The following is a 27,247-nucleotide window of genomic DNA, read 5'->3' on the forward strand; positions in this document are numbered from 1 at the left end:
AGCATATGGTTATTGTTGGCTACCTGTGCATGATACTGAAAAGATGAGTGGTTCTCTTAAACTATGGTGTTTTATTTCACAAAATACTTGAATATAATATGCATTGCTGCTTTTTTCAGTCTACATGATGAGAGAGTGCTTTTACCATAAATATGTCTGATTAGGTATGAGAATTTACTTTCTATGGTTACATTACAGCTGTTAATTTTTTTTCCATTTCATCCCCAGCGGTAGAGGATGTTACAATACAGCTTTTGCAAAACAGGCTGTATAGCAAAAAATTAATAAATTAAGACTTTATGTAAGAAAACTTTCTCCCTACAAGAACTGCTTCCACCAGCTTCTGCAGACTTGCTCTATTTCTATTTAGTTGTAGCAGGACAAAAATATTCCCGTGTGTGAAAAAAACAGGTCATATCCTAGCTTTTTCTCAGCGATTATTCTATGTACACTTCAACTGGGCCAAGATAACTAATAAATCCCCAAGATAGTATCAATTTAAACAAGTTATTCTTGAAAGGAAAAAAAGACATATTTACAGGGTAAAGGAAATGCTGTGTACATTGAATTAGTTTAGCTAATACCTGTGCTGATTTTTTTTAATTTGGAGTTGCCACAAGGCTTTTGTGTGTGGAGACACGTAAGACACCTTGCTTTTACTTTCCTCCCCTCCACACCCCCCATCTAATTTGCAAGAAGGTAGATGACAAGATATGAAATGTTGATATAGATGGATCCAGAAACTGATCCCAAAAGAAATGTTCAAATTATCAGATGATTTATTTAGTGTTTTCAGACAAGACGTCTGACCTCTAATGTTCACTATGCCCAGCAAAGTTGCACTGTAATTAAAAAAATAACAATAATTTAAAAAATCCCATCGTATACATTGTGCTGTAGTTTTCACACTGACACAGTACTCATGTTCCTTTATTCAAGTTTTGAGTTGTACAAGACCTACAACTAGCTGGAATGCAAAACAGGTAAGTTTAATTTTTTCATTGTTGAACATTTCTTTAAAACAATTACAATTGTATGGAAGAGCTTGCCAGCATCACAGTGAAAAGTTGGAACAACTTTTTGTTTTGTCAAAAAAGGCACAAAACATGCTTGTTCCTTTGAACATAATAATAAATCGATAATCATGAAAAGGAGACACTTCTTGCTGATGTCCCCCCTCAAAATGTAGTCTGCAGTGAGCTGGATGGCAGTTCCCAAAACAGAGGTTGCACAACCCCAAGTGGATTTGCAGCCCGGATGAAATCTGTTTGAAAAAGTCAAGACTTGTGGGACTGACAACCCAGGAAGAACAGTTGCTAGTGTAGAAACTGCTGGAATAGAAAATAAATGTTCATCTGTGGTTGTTAAAATAGTGTTTGCCACAAATCACACTCCTGTGGTTAATCTTATAACCATAGGTATTGTGGGAATAGAAATAAAGTGACTGAAGAACCGGTATGTCGTAGATGTTGAATTAGAATCAGATTCACATTTTTTGTGTGACTTAAAGCCCATGGTTTATTGCGTTGCCTGAAGTTACCCCTCTGGAAATACCCTCCTGTGCATTTTTCTTGCCTTTTTTTGTTGATCCAGCTGCCACCCAGCTCACTTTGGGAGACTGTGTAACTTTTTAGGGGGCTTGACCAGAACTCATTCCTCCCTTTTTGTAATTATCACTCTACTACCATGCTCAAAAAGGGGCAAGCGTGTTTTGTGCGTCCCCGCTTGCCTCCATGCCCCCGCCGAACATCTGTGTGACTGCGTTCCTGGGCTGTCAGTGTAAATGGGTGATGAAGCTGGCTGCGAGCCTGCATCAGTTCAGGTACTTGGCTGCATTTTGTATTTGGCTCCTTAGGAAATGCAAAAGTTCTAGCTGACCTGCACTCCCGTTCCCCCTACTTCACTGCGAAGAGTCTCTGTGGGTTTTAATTGTTCACATTTAGCTGTCATTTACCTTGGAAGATAAAATATTTACAGATTGCTTATGAAATCTTTGTTCATTTAAAAAATATTCCTGGTCAGTGTGACCGGAGCTGAAAGGACACACTGAGCCTCAGATTTAATTAAATAAATATATATATTCCATGTATATGGGTTTTCAGTAGGCTTTTAAATGTGCTTTTGTGCACATATGAATATACGAATAGCCAAGGGTTTAGCTGTCCTCATCTCCTGTCTACAGGGGTGGCTGTAAACCTGAGGGCTGATGGGGGAGAAAGAACACCCTTAACATGTGTGACACTGACTCTACTTTGTTAATTGGGCCACTATCAGTTAGGTAACAGTTTGGGTCAGATGCCAGGTCAACATAACCTGGGCAAAATCAACCTAATCTGTGGCAGCACCAAATACCAGTAGCCAGCTGTGACACTATCTAGGCAATTAAGAAATGTGTTTATTGTAAATTTATTGTCAACGGCTTAGTAAAATTGTTTTACGAGGATACGTAGAAACTTGAACAATCTAGCAAAGGGTTTATATGAGCAAATCAGTGGGGATGACAAGGTATGACTTGATTTCCGTTATTCCATCTGAAGAGAAAGTATGATTGCAAAAAGGGAAGTGTTTACATAAACTGATAAAAAACTTGAGAATTCAGCAGAACATAGCCACGTGTTCCTGAGCTTTCTTCCATAAAAGTCTCACCATGTCTGGCAGAGCCTCATTTACCTTCACTATGAGGGGAATCGTACTTGCACTAGTGCTGACCCTTGTAGGTAAGCCTACATATCCCTCCTTCATCTCTTTTTCCCAAAACTTCCAGTGGCAGCAATTGTATCTAGACAGAATGTTACTCATCTGGTTTTCCATCTGTTTTTGCAGGTAGCCAGAAGTTTGACATTGGTAAGTAAATTTCCTTCTATAACCTCCTTTCGGTGACTTTGTTGTGATTTCTATTTATTAGCACATGCTTGCAAGTATTGTGAAAATGGCTATTTATTCCCTACAGACCCTGGATTCAGCAGCAGAAAGAGCTATTTGTACAGCTATGAAGGTTGGGTGTTGAATGGGCTTCAAGAAAAAAGTTTAGCCAAAGCCGGCGTGCGCTTGAGCAGCAAACTAGAGATCAGTGGGCTGTCAGAGGACACTTACCTCCTCAAGGTACCGCGTCTTCTTCCAAATGTACCATGCAACAGTGAACTATAAATCACAGTCACAATTGCACCTGGCTAATCCATGGTTCAGGAAGGCTGTAGGAAACACAACCGGAGACTTAGCGCTGTAGATGTCAGAGAATGATCTGCAAGCTGAAGTTGCGGGAGTGACGAGTGATTGGCATCCAGTCACTAACCGGTGTCTGTTGTGGAAATTGGTTCATAGCAGGTGTTCTTCAAGGCTTTGTGTCAAACAGAGGTGCCAAAATCAGGGGTTCTGTTAGAAAATGGTTATTTCTAACTCAAGGCACTGAAGCCTGCTCTGAGTTTCAGATTTGATTCTAGTCTCAACACACATTTCTGTGGGAAGCCAGGACTTGCGTATGTAAAGCCATTGTCATGCAGGCAATTAATAAAAGTAGACTTAAAAAGTCTAGATGAAGATAAAAGCTAAAGATTTTGACTTAGTTACAAAACAGAGCTGCCCTCTTTGGGCACTGAGTTCAGTGACAGAGCTCTCACTGGTTGTAGTTGAGCTGTAGATCTTCCTTCACTGATGAGGGCAAGATGCCAAAACTATGGGCTAGGGATTGCATTTCGCACTATAGTCTTCATCCTGAAATTCTTACATGCGTGCACCAGGCTGTGTTCTGAGACACTTAAACTGGCAGAAGCTTTGCCAAAGTTACTGAAATTGTTTCTGATTTACATTGTGTCTCAGTATGGGGGAAAGAAAAGGTTTATAAATACATTTGGGTGGATTTAAGCAATTCACAAATATGAATCAAATAAAACAACTAGATCAGTAAAAATAAAAAATTGGAAGGGGACGAGTTAAAATGAAACCTTCTAAAACTATTGTTGGGGTTTTTTTTTACTTTTAGAATGATAGAAACTTTTTAAATGCTAAATTTCATCTAAATAAGAATATTTATATTAAGGCTGAAAAAATAGGGAGAATTTTATTTGAATTTTTTAAATTGCTTTCTGAATCAGCCTTTCTCCCTATAGAGTTAATGCAAGTAGAATGTTTAAAATGTCCTTGAGACATAATAGCGATATGGTAACTGCTTCTGTAAGATGAAATAACACTGCTGAGCCCACAGGGTTCGTACTGATTTTACAATAGTGTGAGCAAGAGACAAAGCAATAAACAGCTGTATGAATTGCTAAGCCTATATTTGGAAGGAAAGCATATCGAACTAGTGATTACGTTAATTTCTTCCAATCAGTTTGCATATTTAGTACCAGAGTAATTTTATTCACATAAGTATCTCTTCTTAATTTCCTCTCAGATCCGCTCTCCACAATTTGAGGAATACAATGGCATCTGGCCCAAGGACCCATTTACTCGATCTTCCAAAATCACCCAAATGGTTTCTTCATGTTTTAGCCGGCCCTTCAAGTTTGAGTACAATAGTGGACGGATTGGAAACATCTATGGCCCAGAAGACTGCCCCGATATGTGTGTTAACATAGTGAGAGGAATACTGAACATGATACAGATAACCATTAAAAAATCACAGAACGTGTATGAATTGCAAGAGGTTTGTTTTTTTCCATTCTAAAACTACTTTACTGAGAGGCTGTGTTCTCTTTAAGTGCTCTTCCTTCAAGTTGCTGTTTAGTTGCATCTAGTTTCAAATTTTCATCATCTAAAAGTCAATTTTTATTCACATGGAAGAAAATGTGCGCATATATGTTGAATTAATTACCTGAGCTGGATTCTTTTTAAGACATCGGCCTTTAAGACTTAAAATGCAGTCCTTTGAAGAAAAAAGAAAATGCAGTCCTTTGAAGAAAAAAGAAAATGCAGTCCTTTGAAGAAAAAAGAAATATTAGCTATGAATGTATTTGTTATATAGTTTCCCTGATACAGCTACTTGAGCTATTTTGTTTATTGTTGATATTGATTACTTTTTCATTTTAAACTCAGTCCCCTGACTGAGTATTGTTCACATGTCTATTTTTTAGTTCAATAGGATTAATTGTGAGTAATGGTTTCAAAACATAATTAAGACTGTTCAGTAGGTCCTCACCCTCCTACTGCTCCTTCAGAATCTTCCTTCAATAAAACTTCTTCTCATGCAGTGAAATCCTGATATAATTGGGAATTCTCATTATCTCTGTCGGTGTGCACAGGCTGGAATTGGAGGTGTTTGCCATACAAGGTACGTCATCCAGGAAGACAGGAAGAACAGCCGAGTCACTGTTACCAAAACCGTAGACCAAAATAATTGCCAGGAAAAGGTGTTGAAGCGTGTTGGAATGGCTTACATCTATCCTTGTCCTGTTGACATGATGGTACGTGAGATGTGAAAAGATCTTCTAATTACAAGCACGGCCATTGTGTTCCCATTCACTCTTTGGGTCCCTCTGTCCTCCTCCAGAAGGGAAGGCTCATAAAAGGGACTGCGGCTTTCTCCTCCAAACTGAAGCAGTCAGACAGTGGTACCCTCATCACAGAGGTGGTGTCGCAGCAGGTGTATCAGATCTCACCACTCAGTGAACCTACTGGTGTGGCTGTTATGGAAGCAAGGTAGGTGGGACGTGGGCTTGCTTCACAAAGTGAGAGTAATTAGAGCTTCTGGCAGTCCCTTTCATCCCCAGTCAAAGTGATATGAGAGTTGAGCTCCACAGCAGTTGGGTAAAGCTGGGAGTACTCATACCTGGGGTTTCCACACTCCTAAAAATTCAGTGAACCATTCTTTATTTGTACCCTGGTGAACTTGGCACTACAATCACATGGAAGAAAAGGAAAAAAACTTTTGCTCGCTTATACCGTAAGAATGCAACTTTACCACTCCGTCCTGAAAAAGGGTTAATTTATAGTGCCAGGAGGAAGATGGTGCATATAGAAATAAGATCATTGATTACACTGTCAGTAGCTCTCATTCAGAAGACAGAGGTTTAGTTCCTCAGAAACTATTTTGTTGTAGGTAACTGTAGTACTATTTTGTTCCAGTTAGAAGGCTTTATCCACTAGCAAACTAAGATTTTACTGTGACAAGGAAAATGATTAAAGAGTGAAACTGGTACCATCACAGTATCACTGAACCACCAAAAAGCCAAGGCAAACGGAGGAAGAGAGCTAATTAATTCCTTCCATCACATTTGTCTCTTGACAGACAACAACTCACCTTGCTCGAAGTGAGAAGTGAACGGGGGAGCGCCCCGGACATTTCCCTGCAGAGCTACGGAAGCCTTCGTTACCGCTTCCCGTCAGCATTGCCACAGATGCCGCTGCAGCTAATCAAGATGAAAAACCCCGAGCAGCGGGTATAGTATTTTTAGGTCTTCAAACTGCTGTCCTAATAGAAAAGTTAATGAAAGAGTGATGATCATAAATTCCATAGAATGTAATTAGGTATGCCCTCTCTCATGTTTTGTAACAGATAGTAGAAACACTGCAGCACATAGTCCTGAATAACCAACAAGATTTCCACGACGATGTCCCATACAGATTCCTGGAGCTCGTGCAGCTCTGCCGGATAGCAAGTGCTGATACTCTTGAGTCCATTTGGAGACAATTTTCAGACAAACCCCGCTACAGGTATTTCATTATTTCGTATCATTTTCCATTTTTGGAGAATTGAGAGCTACAATTCAGGATTTTTTTTTTAACCCGCTTGCAGGCGATGGCTGCTGAGTGCAGTTTCTGCGACAGGCACCACAGAAGCACTCAAATTCATTAAGAGCAGAATTCGCAGTGATGACCTTAACTACTTTCAGACTTTTCTAAGTGTTTCTTTTGCTCTCCACTTCATGAAAGCTGATGAAGACACTGTTCCAATAGCAGCAGTGAGTAAATCCATGTGAATCTTTCCCATGTGATAACAAAAGGAACGATAATTGATGACAACCTTTGATTATAAAGTACATTAGAGACTGGATTCTCCCCTCATGAACACCAGTTTTGTGTAAATGTTGAACCATTAATTTCTTTTGGCACTATACATACATGAGAGGAGACACAGTTCTGGGTCTTCATTTTGCTACATGGGCGTAAAAGCCATTCTCCTATAACAGCTTCTGAGAATAATTCCCATTTTAGTTCGCTGGGATCACATCATGCCTTCTACAGACAAAACTTTGTCCACTTGAGTCTCTTACTTCTGAAACAAATGGTGATTTGTGTATTATGTCATTTGAATAGCTCTTTTAATTGAAAACTATTCCTACAAACTAGAAAGTGTTGCAAGGGAACGTTATTAGTGCAAACATAAAATATTTTGACACTATAATGAAACATTTATTCTGAACATGATTTTTCCTATCTCTAGTCAGTAGTCTTCTTTCCAGGAAAAGGATATGATGTGAGAATGCATCATTAATATAGTTGTTACACTATGTTGTAAGGATATTCCATTTATAGATTGATGTTTACCCATAATCTTTGTATTGTCAGTGTTATGCTCAGTTGAGGAAAATAAAACGGTGCTATATAAACTTACCTATATATGCCTATTTATACTAAAATACTAGTGGGGAATTAAGTTCCTAAGTGAAGCTTGCAAATGAAATGTCTACGAGCTGATTTAATTTGTTTGGGTGTGAACAATAATCATTCTGAAACAGCTCCCGTCAGATAAGCTCTGATAATTTTTCTGCTCTGGAAGCTATGTGAAGCACTGTATTAAATACCAAATTAAATTTATTTTTTTTTCCTCATAGGATTTAGTGACCAGTTCTCGAATTCAGAAAAGTCCCATGCTTCAGCAGGTTGCCTGCTTGGGATACAGTTCTGTGGTCAATAGATACTGTTCTCAGACCTCAGCTTGTCCTAAAGAAGCTCTTCAGGTGGGTAGCTTTGTCTCAGCTTGTTCTTAATAGCTTAGTAATGTTGATTACATTAGCTTAATTCTTTTAAGGTGCAGTATAAAAATGGTAATTGGACTTACAAACACACATTTCATAGGTCTCCTTCAGAACAAAGGCAATGAATCATTTTGCTAATGTAGATATTTGCTTCATTGCTGAAAACACAGTTTCCACATTGTAAGGTAAAATCCTGAGAGCCATTTACTGCGTAATCTTATTAAAACCAGTTGGTTTATTGCGATAGGCTTTTCAGTGTGTAAGGGGAACACTGTGGACATTCTATACATTAGGAAGAAACAACTGAACTGTGCTTTGCCTATAGCCCATCCATGACCTGGCAGATGAAGCAATCAGCAGGGGCCGTGAAGACAAAATGAAATTAGCTCTGAAGTGCATTGGTAACATGGGGGAACCAGCCAGCATCAAGCGCATCCTGAAGTTCCTTCCTGTATCTTCATCCAGTGCTTCTGATATCCCCATCCACATTCAGATTGATGCCATAATGGCCTTGAGAAAAATAGCTTGGAAGGACCCCAAAACAGTAAGTATGATCTGTCAGAGATTTCTTTACTGATTGAATACTGTAAAGTGTAATTAATTTAATGGTATCCTGTCTGTGGATTCAGCATGTTTTAAAAAAAAAGGATTATTTTTAATAAGAGCACAATACAATTTGGTGTTTCAGCTGATGTTTTCTCCTAAGCTGTAATAATTGTTAGTCAGTAGGAAGCTTCCAGAAGGATATCATCAGCGTTCCTTTAGTCATAGTCCTGTGCTGGTTATATATAATGGAAATTTAGCCACCTAAAAGTCAGGCACATAATTTAGCCTGCCTCAACAGTCAAGAGGAGACACTTTCTATCGACCTCCTAGGTCGCCATTGCTCTGCCTCTTTTAGACCCTTCCCTTAAGGCTGGATGAGCCACCACTGACGTCCCGCTGAGGTTGCTGGCATGGTGAGCGTAGGCAAGGCTCCTGCCTTTGAGATAGTTTAGATATAGGAGCTATATGAGACAGCATCCACTCAGACTGTCTTTGTTGAGCTGTTGAAGCTCCCCTTTTAAAAGGGGTCTAAAATAGTGAAGCGTGCTCACCAAGTCAGTGGGGTTACGTCAAAGAATGAGTCTATCTTATTATCTACAATTGTTTTTTTTCTGAAGTTATTCACTAATCTCTGAATGTCAGTAATGCAAAAAGCTATGCTGATGTCTTTTTGATTGCAGTGGGTTGACCCAATACATGGATACACGGACATTTATTTCAGATTCAGTGCCCACCCTTCTCCATGGCCCCTTCAGTTGTCTTAATAAAACGATGTGGAACCATGCAGTAAGACCAGGAAACCTTTCTGCAGGGACAAGGACCCCCTCTCTTGTGTTTCTTGTGGGTTATGTGTGGATCCAGTCTGCAAAATAAGTCTCAGTTATCGGTAACGCCGCCGCTGTTTTCTCGACGCAGGTGCAGGGATGTCTCATTCAGATCCTTGCAGACCAGTCGCTTCCTCCTGAAGTGCGAATGATGGCTTGTGCCGTTATCTTTGAGACGAGGCCTGCCCTTCCTTTAATAACAACGATAGCTAACGTGGCAATGAAGGAGAGCAATTTGCAAGTGGCCAGTTTTGTGTATTCCCACATGAAGGCTTTGTCGAAGAGCAGATTGCCGTACATGTACAACATGTAAGTAGAGGCAGGAATGAAGTGGGCGATCTTCTGCCAATACTAAGTTCTGTCACATTCTTGTCAGCGAGCACTGCATGTGCTGACACGCTCGATTCAGTTTGTATCCTGACGGGGTGCAGCTTATTTCTGGATATTACCTTTCTCGTTCTGCTCAGATCTTCGGCTTGCAATATCGCCCTTAAGCTGCTGGCCCCCAAACTGGACAGGCTGAGCTACCGGTATAGCAAGGTCGTGCATATTGGTGGTTACTTTGGTGAGTAAAAGCCTTTCAGTGACCAGGAGACTTTCACTTCAGAAATTCATTCTTAAGAGACGTGAAGTCTTTTGGAGAGATACGGCATTCTGCGTTGCAATAAGAAATTGAATTACATGTGACAGTCACATATTTAGAAGTACATGAGTAGCCTTTTATTAATTTGGGCCTAAACAGCTAGTATTAATGTAATGATACATCTTTGACTTGGCAATGGAAAAAGCTGCAGAACTACAATCTTGAATGATAAGCAGGATGGTTAGAAAAAATATGTGTCTTTTGTTTACCTCTGACATAGATAACTATAAAGTTGGAGCCGCTGGAGATGTCTTTATTATGAACAGCCCAGGAACGATGTTCCCATCTGCGGTAATTTCCAAGCTGATGGCATATTCTGCAGGGTCAGTGGCTGATTTGGTGGAGGTAAATAGTCACCTAAATCAATAATAAAGCAAATTAAAATTGAAATTGACGACGGAGTTTCATCTCTGTGAGTATGTTTCAGACTGCTCCCCCCCATGCTCTTTTGGCAGGCTGGTGTCCGTGTGGAAGGCCTCACGGACGTCATCATGAAACGAAATATCCCGTTTGCTGACTATCCCACATACAAAAAGATAAAGGAGATTGGAAAAGCTGTAGGTATTTTCAGTAGTGCAAGGTGCGGGTTACGTGAGCGGGTATTCAGGGAGGCTTCGCGTACTAGTTAAGCCCTGCCTCGGGAGGCCCACGACCCGCCCAGCAGCCAGCTTGAGGGTTGCTGTGAGAGAGCTCTGCAGGGGCCATTGCTCCAGCCATGGTTGCGATGTCTTCTGCAAGTCCTCGCGCTGGCCCTGCCTCGCCCCCACCTCCTGTACGGCCGCAGAAGGAGCGTGGGAGGAGAGGGGGGAGGCGGGCCGAGCCGCTTCCTCCTCCCTCCCTTCCTCTACCTCGTTTAGTTTACAAGGACATACCCTTGTCTTCGGGTGAAAAAGGTGACTTGTTGCTGTGCTTTCAAACTGGGCTTAGTGGTACTAAGGGCGCGGACCCTCCGCCCAAGTGTTACTGCATCAGAGGGCAAAACCCATGGCAGGAGGCTATTCGTGGGCCTCTCGGTGGCAGGGAGGAAGTGGAATTAGCGGCCCTGTGCTGCCTGCGAAGCAGCAATAGAAGACTGCAGCTTGATCGGTGACGGGTTTGGTCACCCCGCTGAACTGTGAGAGTCGCGTTAAGGAACTTTTGCTTGTTTCTGTATCTGCTCCCTAGCTGCTGGGGTGGAAGGAGCTGCCTGCAGAAACCCCCTTGGTATCAGCCTACGTGAAAGTCTTTGGCCAAGAGCTGGCTTACGTCAACATCAATAAGGAAGTCCTGCAACAGGCTATGAAGGTACCAGGGACGCCACTCTTCTTTGCAAGATTTGACACCGTTGTATTTTTATATCCCAACCTCTTGGATCTCTGTTTTACTGTAGACTGTGCTGGAACCCGCTGACAGGAACACAGTGATGAAGAGAATCGCCAGCCAAATCCGCAACGGCATTGCAGGACAGTGGACACAGCCGGTGTGGCTGGGAGAGCTGCGATACATCGTTCCTACCTGCACCGGTCTGCCGCTGGAGTACGGGTCATACACAACTGCCCTGGCACGTGCGGCAGTCAATGGTGAGCTGGGAAGTACGAGATCAGCTCTGTGAGCTCTGAGCAGGGGATGAGAGGGACAGGCTAAGAGGGGATGGAGAAAGAAGTGGAAAAATGGGAAGTTGGAAAAAGAACGAATTTTTGTAGTGTGGGGGAGGTACTGAAAATGTTTGAAGAGAAGCTGGGCACAGTTGATTTCTGCCTCATCTTTGAATCGACTGAAGACAGAGAGTGTGAGGTGAGAACCTGGGAAACCAGAGAGAAATGTCACAGCATTCAAGGCCAGAAAAAACAAGAGCTGCTTGGGTAGCTGACGCAGACATGGGCAGAAGGGCGTGGCTCCTGAGAGATGCACACACGAGCTAAGCAGGATTCAATGGTGGTTTAAACAGAGAAGAAAATAGAAGACAATCAAAACAAAACTACCAGGAACATCAGAGAAGGCAGGAAGAGAAGAGGGCTTGTGAAAAGAGACAGGGCGCTCTGTTCTAAAAGAATAAATATGCAAGTACCAATACTTATCAAGAAGTTAAATCAGTGATCATACTGTTTGTTACACATCAGACTTTTGATTTAGGCAAAACTGACCCTTCCTTCTGCTGACACACATAAGGAATGAAGGGTGTAGTATGTGTACTTAAGCTCTTTATAGAAGTCTGTGTGTGCCCACTCTTCACTGCTCTTGGTTTTTGCTTTGTCCCTTTGTTTTCATAACATCTTTGAACCCCTGCATCTTGTTTTGTAGGTGGGTTTAATTTTTTTTTTTTTTTTTAATAAATAACATCCTTGTAACCAAGTTGGAGAGGTATGGATTGGATGGATGGGCTACAAAGTGAGTGAACGCTGTCTGGACTGCTGATCTCCAAGAGCAGTCAACAGATGAAAGTCTAATTGTTATGAGCAACATTCCTCCATCGTTAGCACTTGTTCATTGTCTCTTTTAACAATTTGAACTTTGGAAGAGAAGGCATCTTCAGCAAATCTGTGTCAATGATGACGCTGGATTGGTGGGAGCAGTCACTGCACTGGGGGGGTCAGGCTGCCACCCCAGGGGACCCTGAGAGGCTGGAGGGGATAGCCTGACAGAAGTGTGATGAAATTTGACAAGGGCAATGCAAAGTCCTTCACCTGGGTTGGAGTAACCTCTGCAGGTGTGTAGGCTGGGCGTCACCCAGAAGGAAGGCAGTTTTGCAGAAAAGGGCCAGGGAGGCCTGGAGGACAAGCTGGTATAGTGAATCAGCAGCGTGCTCTTGTGGTGATGAAGGCCAACTGCATCATTGGCTGCAACAGCAAGAGCAGAGCTAGCATGAAAATTATTTTCCCCCTCTATTTAGCACATCTGAGGCTCCATCTGGAGTACAATGTCTGCTTTTGGGTCCACAGTACAAGAAAGATGTTCACATGATGTGAGGAAAGATTGGAGAGCAGGGTTTGTTTAGCCTGGTTGCCCACCATTCACTCTGTCTTCTGTCTCCTTGCATTTCTGAAATTTTAATGTTATACTAATTAACAAACTTTCAATTTGGGTCAGCTCTTTTTTTTCTTACTGTATTTTTATTTCCCTTTTCAGTATGTTGCATCAGAACCCTTGCCTACAGAACAAGCTTTCTGTATGTTTTCAGTATTTTTCAGACTCGTAAAATCTCTCATGTACCCCAAAGTCTGTCTTGTGTTCCAGCCATATTTGTCGTATTAACAAAAATATTACCTCTTCCTGAAAACTGTGTCTTGCTTAAATTCAAATCCTTTCTTTCACTTTTACCATGTTTAAATGTTCTGTCATTTGCAGTTGATGGAAAGATGACCCCACCTTTAACTGGAGATTTTAGACCTTCTCAGTTGCTTGAATCCACCATGCAGATTCGTTCTGACATAAACCCAAGGTATGGCAGGTTGCTAAGGCTTTACATGTGATGGAGGTTCTACCTTTTCATAAAAGATGTTAAAGAAAGCACCTTTCTCTCATCTGACCACTTCACTCTTTCAGCTTATATGTACACACAGTCGCAACAATGGGTGTCAACACAGAATACTTTCAACATGCTGTTGAAATTCAAGGCAAGGTCCTGACAAGAGTGCCAATGAAGTTTGATGCCAAGATAGACATGAAACTGAAAAATATTAAGATTGAAACAAATCCGTGCCATGAGGAAACCGAGATAGTAGTTGCAAGGTACCGTAGCATTACTTCAGCATACTTCGTGCTGCTGAAACCTTACGAAGTTCGCTATTCACCGATCTCCTACAGAGTTTTCTAGATAGGCAGAGGGACTTTTCAGTGTGTAGCAGAATCTTTGGGATGAAGAGAAATAGGGGAATTAAAAGTCAAAAGGTACCTAAATTATTTAGGAGTTTAATTTTTATTTTAGTTTATTATTTTGTGATTTTATTTTTTAATTATTATTTTATTGTCCTTTAGGAGTCTTAATTTTTATTCTTAAATGAATGCCTTTTCATGTTTTGTTTAAATTTGTTTAAATTTATCCAGATTTTGAAAACTTCCTGTGAAATAAGGAACTGATGTTTGTCATGAACTCTTATTTGTCTGTAATAGTATTTATACTTAGAGCTGCATATACAATCCCTATGTTCAAACAACATATCTCTGTGCTGTCACATGATACTGACAGGGATGTATTTCATTTAATCCAAAGACGAGGGGTAAGAATAATTCACCATTCTGTGCATATCTCAACAGACATAAGGCTTTTGCTGTATCAAGAAACATAGGAGAACTAGGTGTTGAAAAGAGGACCTCAATTCTCCCAGGAGATGCTTCATCAGATATTGTGGAAGAATCTTTCAAACCATCAGAGAGAACTTCCAGTGAAGGTTTCACAACGGTAACCTATTCCTTTTTGCTTACATAGTAATATTTATCCTCCCCATGATGCACGTCTGCAGTTTTACTCTTGCCTATGATATGCTCCCAGTGGTATTCACATACTCATCTTGATGCAGCAAGGAGCTGACAGCATGCCAAGGAAACATGCCTATAGCTCTCAAGAGGATCTCCACCGTGGCACAGGAAGAAAAACTCATAGACGAGACTTTTGCGTCAAACTGCATCGTCTTGGTTGTCAGCTCTGCTTTTCCAGAAGGTCACGAGATGCCAGTTTCCTAAAAAATACATATTTGCATAGATTAATTGGAGAACATGAAGCTAAAATAGTCCTGATGCCAGGTACAATATTGAGCACAGGCCTTGTCATCTTAGGTTTGTCAGTGCTATTTGAAGTAGTATAACCTTCTAATGTGTGCAACTGGTGTGTAGTTCAAACAGATGCTGACATTGACAAAATTCAGCTGGAGGTTCAGGCAGGATCCAGAGCAGCTTCCAAAATAATTCATGTGGTAAACTCGGAGTCTGAGGAAGAGGATGAGTCATCTCCGTATGAGGACATCCAAGCTAAACTGAAGAAGATTCTAGGCATTGAAAATGTGTTCAAGGTAAAAGACTTTGAGCATGGGAGGAGGGAATATTTCCCATAAATGAAGCCAAGAATTTGAAGTTCAGTGTAGAAAGCTGGCATGGGAAAGCAAGGCTAGTTTGACAGGTGACAGTGCCAGGCCTGTCAGCCAGTGCCACAGCTGGAGGGACTGATCCTATGGGGTGCATCCAGCTGGGGCTGGTCATCTGTGCTGGGCTAGATTTCAGCTGGACAGAGTGGATCTAAGGGACTTCTGCAGCTTCTGCAGTGAGTGAGGCAGGGATGATGTTTCTTGAAAGGCTGATGTGAGCAACTTGTCTGACACCCAGAGAAGTTTTACTTTGTAAATACAGAACCAGAAGTATTCCCTCTCTTCTCTTTGAACTGTTTTTGCAGGTTGCAAATAAAACACGACACCAGAAGAAGCAACCTTCTAAGAAAGGAAACACTATGCTAACAGAGCTTGGGACAGACCCCAGTGAAAAAATTCCTTCCAGCTCATCTTCTGCCTCCTCAGCTGTCTCCTCTTCTTCCTCATCAGCTGCTGCTTCTCCTGAGCATAAAAAGGCTGTGGATAAAGACAAGAATGATCAAGTAAAGCAAGCGAGAAACAAAGATGCAAGCAGCAAGAGCAGCAGCAGTAGTGGCAGCAGCGGCAGTAGTGGCAGCAGCAGCAAGAGCAGTAGTAGTAGTAGCAGCAGCAGCAGTAGCAGCAGCAGCAGGAGTAGGAGCAGCAGCAGTAGCAGCAGCAGCAGGAGTAGGAGCAGCAGGAGTAGTAGCAGCAGCAGTAGCAGCAGCAGCAGGAAGTCATTGAGTCACCATAGCCATGGGCATCACTCAAGGTATCTGAATGGCAGCAGCAGCAGCAGTAGCAGCAGCAGCAGGAAGTCGTTGAGTCACCATAGCCATCAGCATCATTCGGGACATCTGGAAGGTGGCAGCAGCAGCAGCAGCACATATTCCAAAATATGGGTAACTTTGTCAGTAAATTGACTGATGCTGCTAATGTTCATGAATCACATTCCTGATGGCAGCTGGCTTTGCATCATAAATCAAGAAATTATGAGTTGACACAGTAAATTTTAGCAACATGAACTGGCACAATTTATTCTGCAAACACACCTGCAATCATTGGCTCTGATGTCTAATTCAGAACATCTCAAAAGTTTCCGCAAGTTTGTGGAAACTTTTGTTATAGGCAGAGAACCATTTTTTTGCCAGTTTACTACTTTCTGTCAACATATATTGCATGTTTCTGTCTTAACTTTGTGGTAGGAACATTAATGCTTAATATAAACTACTTCAAGTTTTGCATTATGTGCTTGTGATTAAGCATACAGAACTATGTATTAATGATAATTAGTAAAATCCTTAGTTAATTCCCAGTGCTCAGGTTTCAATGTAATTGCAGTATTTCTTTTCTTCTGAGACTTTTCATCTTCTTGTTTTTATCATTTTCAAAGGGAGATCATGAGATTTATCAGTATCGCTTTAGATCAGCGCATAGACAAGAGGTGAGTTTTAATTTCCTCAGTAAATTATGTATGGAATCTGTCATGAGTCAAATGGAAACCTTAAAGGTATCTTGTTGTCTTTGTTGAGGAAAATTACAGTAATGATAACATTTAGGACACCAGATGAACTGTGGTGGTTCTTCTGAGATGCCTAAAGACAGAGAACTATGTTCTTCTCTGTGTTGAGCGCATGATGCCATTTGGGCTCTGCAAAGTAGAGTTCTACCAAAGCAGTGCAAGGGACTGGGGATGCACACTTCAGAGGAACAAAGATCCTACCATCAAGAGCTTGGGCCATCTGACTGGCTTTGATTACTTGGTTTCTTGGGTTGGAATCACTACTGATATACACCAGGATAGTGATGTTGACAAACGTGGGAGGATACCTTATTTTATGGTACTTTAGTTTAGCAGAAGATTCTAACTAGGGCATGAGCCAGCCAGGAGCAGTGTACTTGATATTTGTGTTCCTCAAACAGTAAAAACTTCAGCTCTGTGTGTCCATTCAGTTGATCCTTTCCATTCAGTTGGTCCATTAAGTGTGTCCTCCAGTTGATCAGGCCCTTCCAGAAGTAAAATGAGTCAGTTCTGGTCTTTCGTGTGTGAATTGAGAGGCTGGTTCAATTAGACTTGCTCTGGTCAATTGTTTTTTTCACACAGGGAATTCTCATCTAGACATGTTCCTTATTTGTCTCTTCTGAGGAGTTCAGATGTATTTGGGTAAACAAGATTTTTTAAAGCTAGATCACATGTACTAAGCAGGACAAAGCATACTGCAAGTCACTGAGCTGCTCAGGGCTGGAACACAAGTTTACCAACACCAAGTGGCATGACAGAGAGTATTCTGCAGCACTGCCTGGTGCAATTCCTTCAAGCATGCTTTTAAGTTGCTCTCTTGAGCATGATGTGTTTTCTTCTTGCAGTTCCCAGAAAGGAAAATCCCAGCTGACCACCTTAGCAGCACGTACTCCTCTACCAGATCCAGTCATGCCTCATCTCGAGCTGCTTCCCGGGTTAGTTGCATCATTTTTAGGGGTTTTTGACAGCTTGGAAGAATGGCAGAGTGGCTGTGCACTTGCAGTAATTGTACTGCTAGGATACGGAGAGAAATACCAATCTCTCAAGTGTTGGGTATCAATGAAGAATGAGACACGCACCATAGTTCCCACACACACTTTCCTCTGCAGTGAGGTGAGGAACCTTCTTACTTGCACCATGACCCTTCTCTCATGGGAATCCCACCCAACAGATGCCTGCAGAGATTGATCTTGTGGCCTCTGCAACCCCCTTCAGGAGGGAAGTTGAGGTGCTGCAGCTCCAGTGCAAGGATGTTGGTGGTGGAGGCCGAGGCTAACAGGAGCCTCAGCAGAAGGCATGGTTCAGAGGTGACATGTAGCACCTTGGCTCCTCATTGCCACCCAGTCTGATGCGTGCAGGCTTGCTCTCTGGGGCAAGTGATGAAGTGAATTCTAGCAATGGAGTGAAGGAATTGCAGGTCATAGCACGCTTAAGGCCCTGCTGTCAAGAGGGATGGCTCTTGATGTTGAAGAAAACATCCCGGATTATATTTTGTGCTAGGGTGCTGTGCAAACACAAAACCTGCCTGCCCCACAGAACTCGCAGCTGAAGTGGGAGGTGAAAGCCCACAGACCAACCAGAGAGATAAACAGGAGGACGCTAGCTGGGGTGATGTTCTTGTTGTGAGAATGAGTGACAACTACAACGGACAGCTGATGACGTTAGTCAAATTGAACACCTCCTTTCATTCGCAGGCTAATATATGGATATTAACAATGAAGCCTGAATCATAGAGTCATTACTGTATCCTAATGATATTAATATTTCCATGGTATCAGCTGTAGCTCAGGAAACGGCACAAATTTTGGCTCATAAAATATGGTCATAAAATCCCTCTGTGCATGCAGAGGCACATGCACATTAAAGACATATGCATGAGAGTTTATAGGCATGTAAATGTGTGTGGTACATATGCTGGTACATATTTGTAGTTCATTATTTTTCATGTATCCATCTAGATCTTGCATCTAAAATGTTCTATGGTTAACTCTTTTATAATTATATTCTTTGCATACTTTCTCCCCTTTCTTCCTAGACTAAGTTTTTGGGAGATGTTAAAACACCAGTATTAGCTGTTTTTCTTCATGGCATTCGTAACGAGAAGAAGACAGGAGGTCTCCAGCTTGTGATATATGCTGATATTGACTCCATCAGGCCCCGGGTGCAGGTGTTTGTGTCAAACCTCACAGATTCAAGCAAGTGGAAGCTCTGTGCTGATGCTTCAGTCCTCAATGCTCACAAGGCAGTGGTAAGGCTAAAAAAGCAGTTATAAACAGCTGTATGCATCACAGGAAAACTGTGTTCCGTGCATTTAAAAATGGAACATTTCTCTCTCCATTATAGGCTTACCTGAAATGGGGCCGGAATTGCCAGGACTACAAGATTTCAACAGAGCTGGTAACTGGGCGATTTGCTGCCCACCCTGCTGTACAAGTGAAACTGGAGTGGCCTAAAGTTCCTTCAAGTATAAGATCCATAGCAGAATGGTGAGGTTTTAGTCTTTAGTGACACTTGTTCATGATATCGGTCGGCTGGGAAATATCAGCATCCACCCATGAGGTTCTAGTGGTTAAAGGACCAGTTATTATTTTATTCTCTGATGTGTCTGAGTGCTGCCTTTGGTACTAGTACTCGTACCAAAGTACTAGTACTTGTAGGTCAAATGGGACATCATAGCCATCCTATTGTGATGTGCAGTAATTCTTTATACTGGACATAATTACTGAAAACTGAGGAACAGATCCTTCCTTTCACTGAACACTTGATCAGTAAAGCAGAGAGTGGTCATGGGGACCTAACCAGTGATCCTGAAGATGCTGTATAATACTTACACACAGATATGAGACAACCTGATTGGGATGTGTGCTGCTTTTTGCTTCTCTATTTCACCAGATCTTTCTGATTTGAATTTTTGAAGGTTTTACAAGTTTGTCCCTGGGGCTGCATTTATGCTGGGGTTCTCTGAAAAAACAGACAAGAATCCTTCTCGACAAGCCAGGGTGGTCGTGGCTCTAACTTCTCCAAGGACATGTGATGTTGTTATCAAGCTTCCTGATGTAATTATGAAATATTATTAACACTCTCCTATTTTTTCCTAGTAGAAAAGTGAGACGGTTGCATTTTAATTACAGTGGGTAAATTATGAGACAGAAAAATTGAGAAAGCATCAGTCTGGGTAAAAATGATGAGAACAACTTTTATTTTCAGCCTTTTTACATTACGTCCAAGAATATTCATAGATTGATTTTGTTCATGGAAAAAGAGAGTGCCATGGGTACTCATAATGACATGCGTTTCCATCTGCAGTAGCTCCATAAGTGTTAACCTTAACCACCTTTGAAGGGGAGTAATTAATTCTCTCTCAAATAATATCTGAATGATGACCCACACCATGAGACGAAACCATAAGCAGAAGCAAAAACCTCATGGACAATGAGTTAGATGAATTGTGTTCACATAAAGTCTTTGTCAACCAAAGTAGAAGTTGAAATCAGATTCCAAATAGGAGAAAAAGCTGATCTCAGCTGTTTTCTGTGAATACCTGGCACAAGTGTATTTTGAATGTGCTTTTGAATTCCTTTTCAGATGATCCTCTATGAAAAAGCCATGAGGCTTCCCCTGTCACTCCCCGTAGGTCCGAGGATACCAGCTTCAGAGCTGCAGCCTCCCATCTGGAATGTCTTTGCTGAAGCCCCCTCTGCAGTGCTCGAGAATTTGAAAGGTCAGGGTCTAATTGGGTTCACAAGCATGACATCCTCCCAAATTACCTTAGCACCTTCTGAATTTTTCTGGGATTATATGTCTTCAGTTAATTAGGAAATGTTCTGTAATAATGTGAGGATGGTCCAGCTGGGAGAGAATATTGTGCATATAGTACAGAAATCATCAGCATTTCAGGGATCAAGATACCAATTATCTGAACGGGTAACATTTAAACTTCTGGCACTTATTTTTTGTTAGATAGAGGAGTGTATTTTCCATGCCTTTTTTAGAATTTATGGGTGCTTAGTAGCCAAAAGCCCCTGTAATCCATACAAAAATATCAGAGTGTGGAAAAAATATAAAGCTAAAATAATATAGCACTAAGAATAAAATATGCCATTTAATGACTTTCTTTTATTGAAAAGCAAATACTCACTGACATTTTATTTAACCAGCTCGCTGCTCAGTTTCCCACAACAAGGTCACAACCTTTAATGAAGTTCAGTTTAACTACACAATGCCAGCAAATTGCTACCACATCTTGGCTCAGGATTGCAGCTCTGACCTTAAGTTCCTGGTGATGATGAGGAATGCTGAAGAAGCTATGAACCTGAAAGCAATCAATATCAAGCTTGGCAGTCAGTAAGTAACTCCTGCCAGATGCTGGGAGGGTGAGGAACTACATCGTCCACATTTAACATGAGAGGAGCTTAGATCTCGAGCTCGCACGAGGCATGGGCCTCATGAGGTTCAACCCCCTCATGAGTGTCCTGTACCTGGCTCGAGGAAACCCCCAGTATCAGTACAAGCTGGGGATGAAGGGATCAAGAGCAGCCCTGCCAAGAAGGACTTGTGGGTCCGGCTGGATGAAAAGCTGGACATGAGCTGGCATCCTGGGCTGCATCCAAAGTAACGTGGCCAGCAGGTCAAGGGAGGTGATTCTGCCCCTCTACTCCGCTCTGGTGAGACCCCACCTGGAGTCCTGCATCCAGCTCTGGAGCCCTCAGCACAGGAAAGACATGGACCTGTTGGAGAGGGTCAGAGGAGGCCACAACAATGATTAGAGGGATAGAACAGCTCTCCTATGCAGAAAGGCTGAAAGAGTTGGGGTTGTTCAGCCTGGAGAAGAGAAGGCTCCAGGGAGATCTTATTGCAGCCTTCCAGTACTTAAAGGGGGCTTATCAGAAAGATGGGGACAGATGTTTTAGCAGCGCTTGTTGCAATAGGACAAGGGATAAGAGTTTTAAACTAGAAGAGGGCAGATTTAGACTAGATATGAGGAAGAAATTTTTCACAACAAGGGTGGTGAAACACTGGCACAGGTTGCCCGGAGAGGTGGTAGATGCCCCATCCCTGGAAACATTCAAGGCCAGGCTGGACGGGGCTCTGAGCAACCTGGTCTAGTTGAAGATGTCCCTGTCAGTTGCAGGGGGATTGGACTAGATGACCTTAACAGGTCCTTTTCAACCCGAAGATTGTATGATCTGAGCTTTACTGCAATGGTTAGCAGCCCGTGGTATTTCAGCATTTCCCTTATTTACTTTCCACACATATTGAATGTGATGCTGATGATGTTATCCTGCATCTTAGGTGACAAGAGTACCCCTGATATAACGTAAGTAGTTGAAATGAGCTTATGCTGTGACCAGTGATACTTAGTGAGCAGGAAAATGCCTTTGTTGCTGTATGCGTGTGACTGCGATACAAACAGGGTATGAACACTCTTCTCCTTAACAGTGAAATCGATATGCACCCTGCGAACGGGCAGGTGAAACTGCTGGTAGATGGGGTTGAAAGCCGCACAACGAATGTTTCATACGTATCTGCTGGTAAGTGATGCAGCATCTGTTGTTTCATTTTCACGTATGTGAAAGACAGACACACAAAAAAATCCATCGGAGAGATTCCATCAGTTTGTATTCAATAAGTATTTCTACCTTTGGTTGTAAGGTTAATATTTAAGAATGTGTATTTTACTCCCTTGCATAGTAACATGTAAAAAGACTCATTAGAGTGTGATGCTCCTGAAGTGGCCAAACTAAGCAAGATATAACTAACATGAAGATCCCTCCTTTTCATACATTACTGCAGCTCCTGCTGGACTTCCAAATTTGACAAGTGTTTTGATTGTACTATAAAATCTTGCTTGATTAAAACTTTTTGAAGTAGATCTTTTCTAAAATTCACCACACTTGCATATCAGTGTTGTTCCTCATTTGATTTGTAGGTATAAATTTGGCTAGCATTCTGAAATCTGCTAGGAGTAAATATGGAGAACTGGTAAAATAGCCTGCTTGCTTGTCTCAAAGCAGGAATATTTTTTTTCCTGTGAAAGGTGCAGGAGAACCTTGTTCATTCTGTGCTATGCAGTCAGGGGCTATGTACAATGCAGGCATTTCCTGACTGTAGAGCTGTAGTATATGAATCAGGTTAGATCTTGCTGAAATTGGGTTAGCATCTGCCAGTGCTGAGATCTGTCCTATTTGTTACGTACTTGGGAAGTGATAATTGTGCTAGAAATGGCTCCAGTAACAGTCACAGTGTTCTTTGTGTTTCCTTACTCCAATATAGTGTACTCAGGGCCTTCTATATCTATCTGCACGACTATACAGATATTATAGGCAGCTCTGTAGTTGTTTCTAGAAATAAATATGAATATGTTAATAACCCAAAGAAAAATTAATAAATCCGTGATCATTAGAGTTGCTTTCCAACTTTTTACAAACACCTATTTTCTATACATACACATTTCTACATTGTTTTGCTCTATGTTTTGTTTCTTGAGTAGAACAACTGAGGATTTTCAAGGAAAAGAACATTTTAGAAGCATGACAGTTGCTTTTTTTCTTTCTTAAAGAAGCTAGGTTGGGTCTGTTTTGGTGGTGCTTTGTTTTATTTTGTTTTCTTCTAGGTGCTTCTCTGTGGATCCACAGTGAAAAACAAGGGCTTGTACTTGTTGCCCCGGCCTATGGCATTGATAAATTGTACTTTGATGGATACACATTCAGGGTATCGTTCCCCCTCTTCATAAGCTTGGGTGTTCAGAAATTTCCATAGGATTCCCTTAAATCCGTATGCATGAGTGCAAGAGTACACAGTGGCAAACCCAAATCTGTGCAGGGCCCAAAAAACCCCAAAGGGAAGATGATGCTACAGGATTGCACAGTCCTGCTCTTCATTTCTGAGCAGGAGTGAGAATCTTTCACCAACAGAAATACCTTATTCTTGCAGCACAGGTGTGTGTTGGGAAATGTGCCTGTGAGCATACACGCGCTGAGCCAGCAGTGCATTCGCAAGAAAAATGAGTTTTCAGCTCCTGTCCGCTGTTCTTGTGGCTGTATAATTCTTGAAACCAGGAAAAATGCAGCTGTTCTTTTAAGGTGAACAAATGTTTCAAAGGCTGCACTAAAAGCGATGTGAAATGTGAATGTCAGAAATCCGTAAACCGTGCTGTATCTACCACCCATACTACAAAAACATCCACCAGACAAAAGCTTTAGCATATAAATAGTCTAGGCTATTAATAACTTAACACACTAGACTGGCACAGTATGTTTTAAAGGCTGTGACGGAGTTAAAGATGCTGCAGCACCAGGGGAGTTTGGCATCTGACTGTCAGACCCTTCTGAATTCTTAGCAAAGAGATTTTAAATGTTTGTGCATTAACTTATACTGGAAGTGACCTACATAGCAAAAAACTGCTCCATAGGTATTTTTTTCTTTGACTTGAAATGGTTTTGATTTTTTTTCTCGAAGATACAAGTTGCTTTATGGATGGCAGGGAAAATGTGTGGAATATGTGGAAAATATGATGCAGAATGTGAACAGGAATATCGGATGCCCAATGGATATCTAGCTAAAGATGCAGTGAGCTTTGGACATTCTTGGATTTTGGAAGAAAAGCCTTGTACAGGAGGTATGCAAGCTCTAATAAATCTAATAGAATATTACTGCAGTTGTATAGAAAAAGTAGAATTGATTTAGAAAATTTAAAATATGTAAATATTTTGAAAGATATTTAAAAGGGTTCGTTATTAAGTTATCTTAAGTATAAAAAGTAGTTGTCTATTTAGAAAGGAATAAGAAACTATAAGTTAAGCAAATAAGCCAAAAAGCACAAGTCAGTTAAAAAAATAAGTAACAAAGCTGAAACAAAATCTTTGCTTCCATTTTGAAGTGTTTTAGAAGAAGATCAGGAAAAAATGTAAGAAAGAGGACAAATTCACACGGAATGCTTTGATTTAAGCACAAGAGCATTTTCCAGACAGCATTTGAGCCATCAAAAAATCAGATGAGGATTAGTAATTATTTTACCTTGGCTGACCACCTCATTTTTGAACCAGTGCAACCTGTCAAGCAAAGCATTTGAGTGCGTGAGCAGTTCCAGGGACTTAATTATATGGTTGAAGTAAAAAAAAAAAAAAAAAAAAAAAAGCTGTATTTTAAGTGTTTCAGTAGATTAGGATCTTATGGTGTGCTCGGTGCTCTCAGCTGAGGTTATGATGCAACAGCGTGCCATAGTGCTGCAAGGAGAATGGGCATGTTGCCTTTGTAAGGAAGACCTGTCCTGGTGGGAAGGACTTCCTTGGTCCCTGGAGGCGGCTTCTACATGTTTAGCTGTACATCAACTGTTATTCTGCTCTGTCTTTGTAAAGAATACTGGGCATCAAACTTACTTCAGATGCATATGGAGTCCACGTGCATGAACACAATAATATTCACATGGCTGGTGGTGACCACGTGGTGTGTTTCCATTTCACATATGGTGGAAATGGCTGGAATTTGAGAGAATAAAACTTATAGTCAGGAATAAATTGTGGTCCATTTAGCTTCTCACACACTTGTAGCTGCTTGTACTGGTAATCGAAAACAAGATCAACATTACTGACTGGCAGCATTGACTTCTGGTCTCTCCCTACAGCAATTTTGAGTCTGAATGACAGTAGCAGTAGCGTAATTCTTTAGTGATTACTTCTAACTGTGCAGAAATCCCCCCTTTCTTTCCACTGCTGAATATTCAAAGCTTTTGAATGTGGGTTTGCAGCTATTCTGTGAGCCAGTTTACTTTGCAAAATGTTTGTTAGAAAGTATATCAGTCTCTGTTTCCACATGCTAATCTAGAAACAAACCAGTTGCATTTGGAATTAGCTTTCCGTAGCTCCATACCTAATTAGCTGATTTGAAAAGTTTATCAGTCAGCCATGCTGCTTTACTTGTGATCAAAACATAGTTTTCATAGAGGAAATTTGTTTGCAAATTGGCAGCATTGGCAGGTGGGTCAGTCTGGGGAGATCGGAAGATTTTGAACATAAGCACATAATGACTGTCACCAACGACTGTGTTACAGCCTGCAAACTGCGACGCTCCTTCGTGAAGCTTGAGAAGACAGTTCAGCTTGCGGGCGTCGAGTCCAAGTGCTATTCTACAGAGCCCGTGCTGCGCTGTATGAAAGGATGCTCTGCCACCAGGACTACTCCAGTCACTGTTGGTTTCCACTGTCTCCCAGCTGGTAAGTCAACAGAATGCCAGCTGAACCGGAGCTGCACGTATGTCTGCAGAGATTGTGCCTTGACTCAGTTATTCTGCTTGAAATGTATGAATAATCTAACATACCCACAGGAAGGGAAGGACGTCCTGCAGTGTTGACTGAAGACGTTTCCCTGTTTGCATTAATATGTAAAACTATCTTTAGTGAGAGATGTTTTTCTGTTTTAACTTTACTATGTTTTTCACGATACCAGCATTTAAAATCTAAACTGAACTCCATGGTGCTACGAACTAATAGGGTAAGTGCAAGATAACAGCACAGTCAACGTTATGAGTCAGCTGAAAACCTGTGTATTGCAGCCTGTGAGGATTCACCCACATCTGATCACGTGCAGCACCCCGAAACGGGGATCTTCGCCTTGCATATTTTCATATATTGCTGCCTTTGCACGTGATCCTATTTCACTGGGCTGATTTAGGCAATAGGAGGGCAGGTGTGGACAGAATTCCTGCACACAGGTGCAGTGACATAGGAGGATGTCTTTTTTACAGGTATATTGTAGATTATAAGAGATTAAAGAAAATAGATATAGATGATAGGTTTATGTCCGTTTTCCAAGTTTGTTTTTCCTTTAAGACCACAATATCCTTTCATAAATCTATTACTAATAAAATTCTACATGGAAGTAGTAGTTTTCAATGTAGAACTGGCTTATTAATTAAGTGGGTTTCCTGGAACAACTCTGCGTGACTTAGACAAATATAAATATGTGAGCCAGCGAGGAGAAGCCAAGCCTGCTGTAATTAATGACTAGTGCATGGTAAATGCTGTACCTTGCAAAGCTGCTTCTGAAGAATACTGTTTACTTTACATTTCTTGTCCCCCGTCAGATTCAGCTACCAGCCTGACAGACAAACAGATGAAGTTCGACCAGAAGTCAGAGGATATGCAGGACACTGTTGATGCACACATAGCATGTTCTTGTGAGAACGAAGACTGCAGCACATGAAGCTGTACATTGCAGCACAGGAAAAAAAACAGAAACACTTTCATGTTTTTATTGCGTGGTGTAAGAAAACTCAGCTTAAGGAATAATAGAGATACTAAATTAAGTGTTTAAGGACGTGCGGAATCTTCCCAAGTAATTTAAAGTATTAAACTTTATTATTGTAGAAACTGTTATGATTGCCCCTAAATACCTGATTTCATAATAAATCCATGCATGGAAAAAAATTATGAAGGCTTACTTATTTCCCTGGTTATGGAAAGAGGAGCTCTGTGCTGCTTCTCCTCACCCCCACATTTTGTAGAATTCTTGAGCCTGTGACCCTCTGCTGCGCACCAGGCATGCATCCGTGCCGGGCCCCACTGGGAATACGGGTTGGGTACCTGTGGTACCAGGCTCCTGCTTGTTTCCCCCGGTGCTCTCTTGCCTGGTTCTGGGACCCTGTGCACCCGGAGCAGGAACCGATCAGCTCAGCGCGGCGCAGCGCGCGCTGCTCTGCAGTAACTTGTGACGGGCCAGTGCTGCTGCAGGGAACAGCCAGATCAGGGAGTAAGCCCGAACCTGATG

At 41.6% G+C, this 27,247-nt stretch overlaps 1 protein-coding gene across 1 annotated transcript; it reads left to right on the forward strand.

The window, feature by feature from the left end:
• Window positions 1-2,647: 2,647 nt before the first annotated feature.
• Window positions 2,648-26,683, forward strand: LOC309407580 (vitellogenin-2-like; the record flags this gene model as incomplete). The annotated part of the gene is made up of 35 exons (XM_082003145.1): window positions 2,648-2,717; window positions 2,824-2,844; window positions 2,951-3,102; window positions 4,391-4,642; window positions 5,238-5,399; window positions 5,486-5,634; window positions 6,224-6,374; window positions 6,491-6,648; window positions 6,731-6,896; window positions 7,770-7,895; window positions 8,239-8,457; window positions 9,375-9,592; window positions 9,751-9,848; window positions 10,147-10,271; window positions 10,382-10,483; window positions 11,091-11,210; window positions 11,296-11,485; window positions 13,251-13,344; window positions 13,449-13,634; window positions 14,160-14,304; window positions 14,423-14,645; window positions 14,736-14,911; window positions 15,289-15,864; window positions 16,356-16,406; window positions 17,330-17,419; window positions 18,520-18,732; window positions 18,828-18,970; window positions 19,402-19,540; window positions 20,070-20,205; window positions 20,642-20,828; window positions 21,924-22,015; window positions 23,098-23,195; window positions 23,943-24,102; window positions 25,534-25,695; window positions 26,565-26,683. The coding sequence occupies 35 exons, from the start codon at window positions 2,648-2,650 to the stop codon at window positions 26,681-26,683; spliced, it is 5,469 nt and encodes a 1,822-aa protein (XP_081859271.1).
• Window positions 26,684-27,247: the final 564 nt, after the last annotated feature.

Source organism: Phaethon aethereus, assembly GCF_964289735.1.
Source record: "Phaethon aethereus genome assembly, chromosome: 8".
In the NCBI taxonomy this organism is placed as follows: Eukaryota; Metazoa; Chordata; class Aves; order Phaethontiformes; family Phaethontidae; genus Phaethon; species Phaethon aethereus.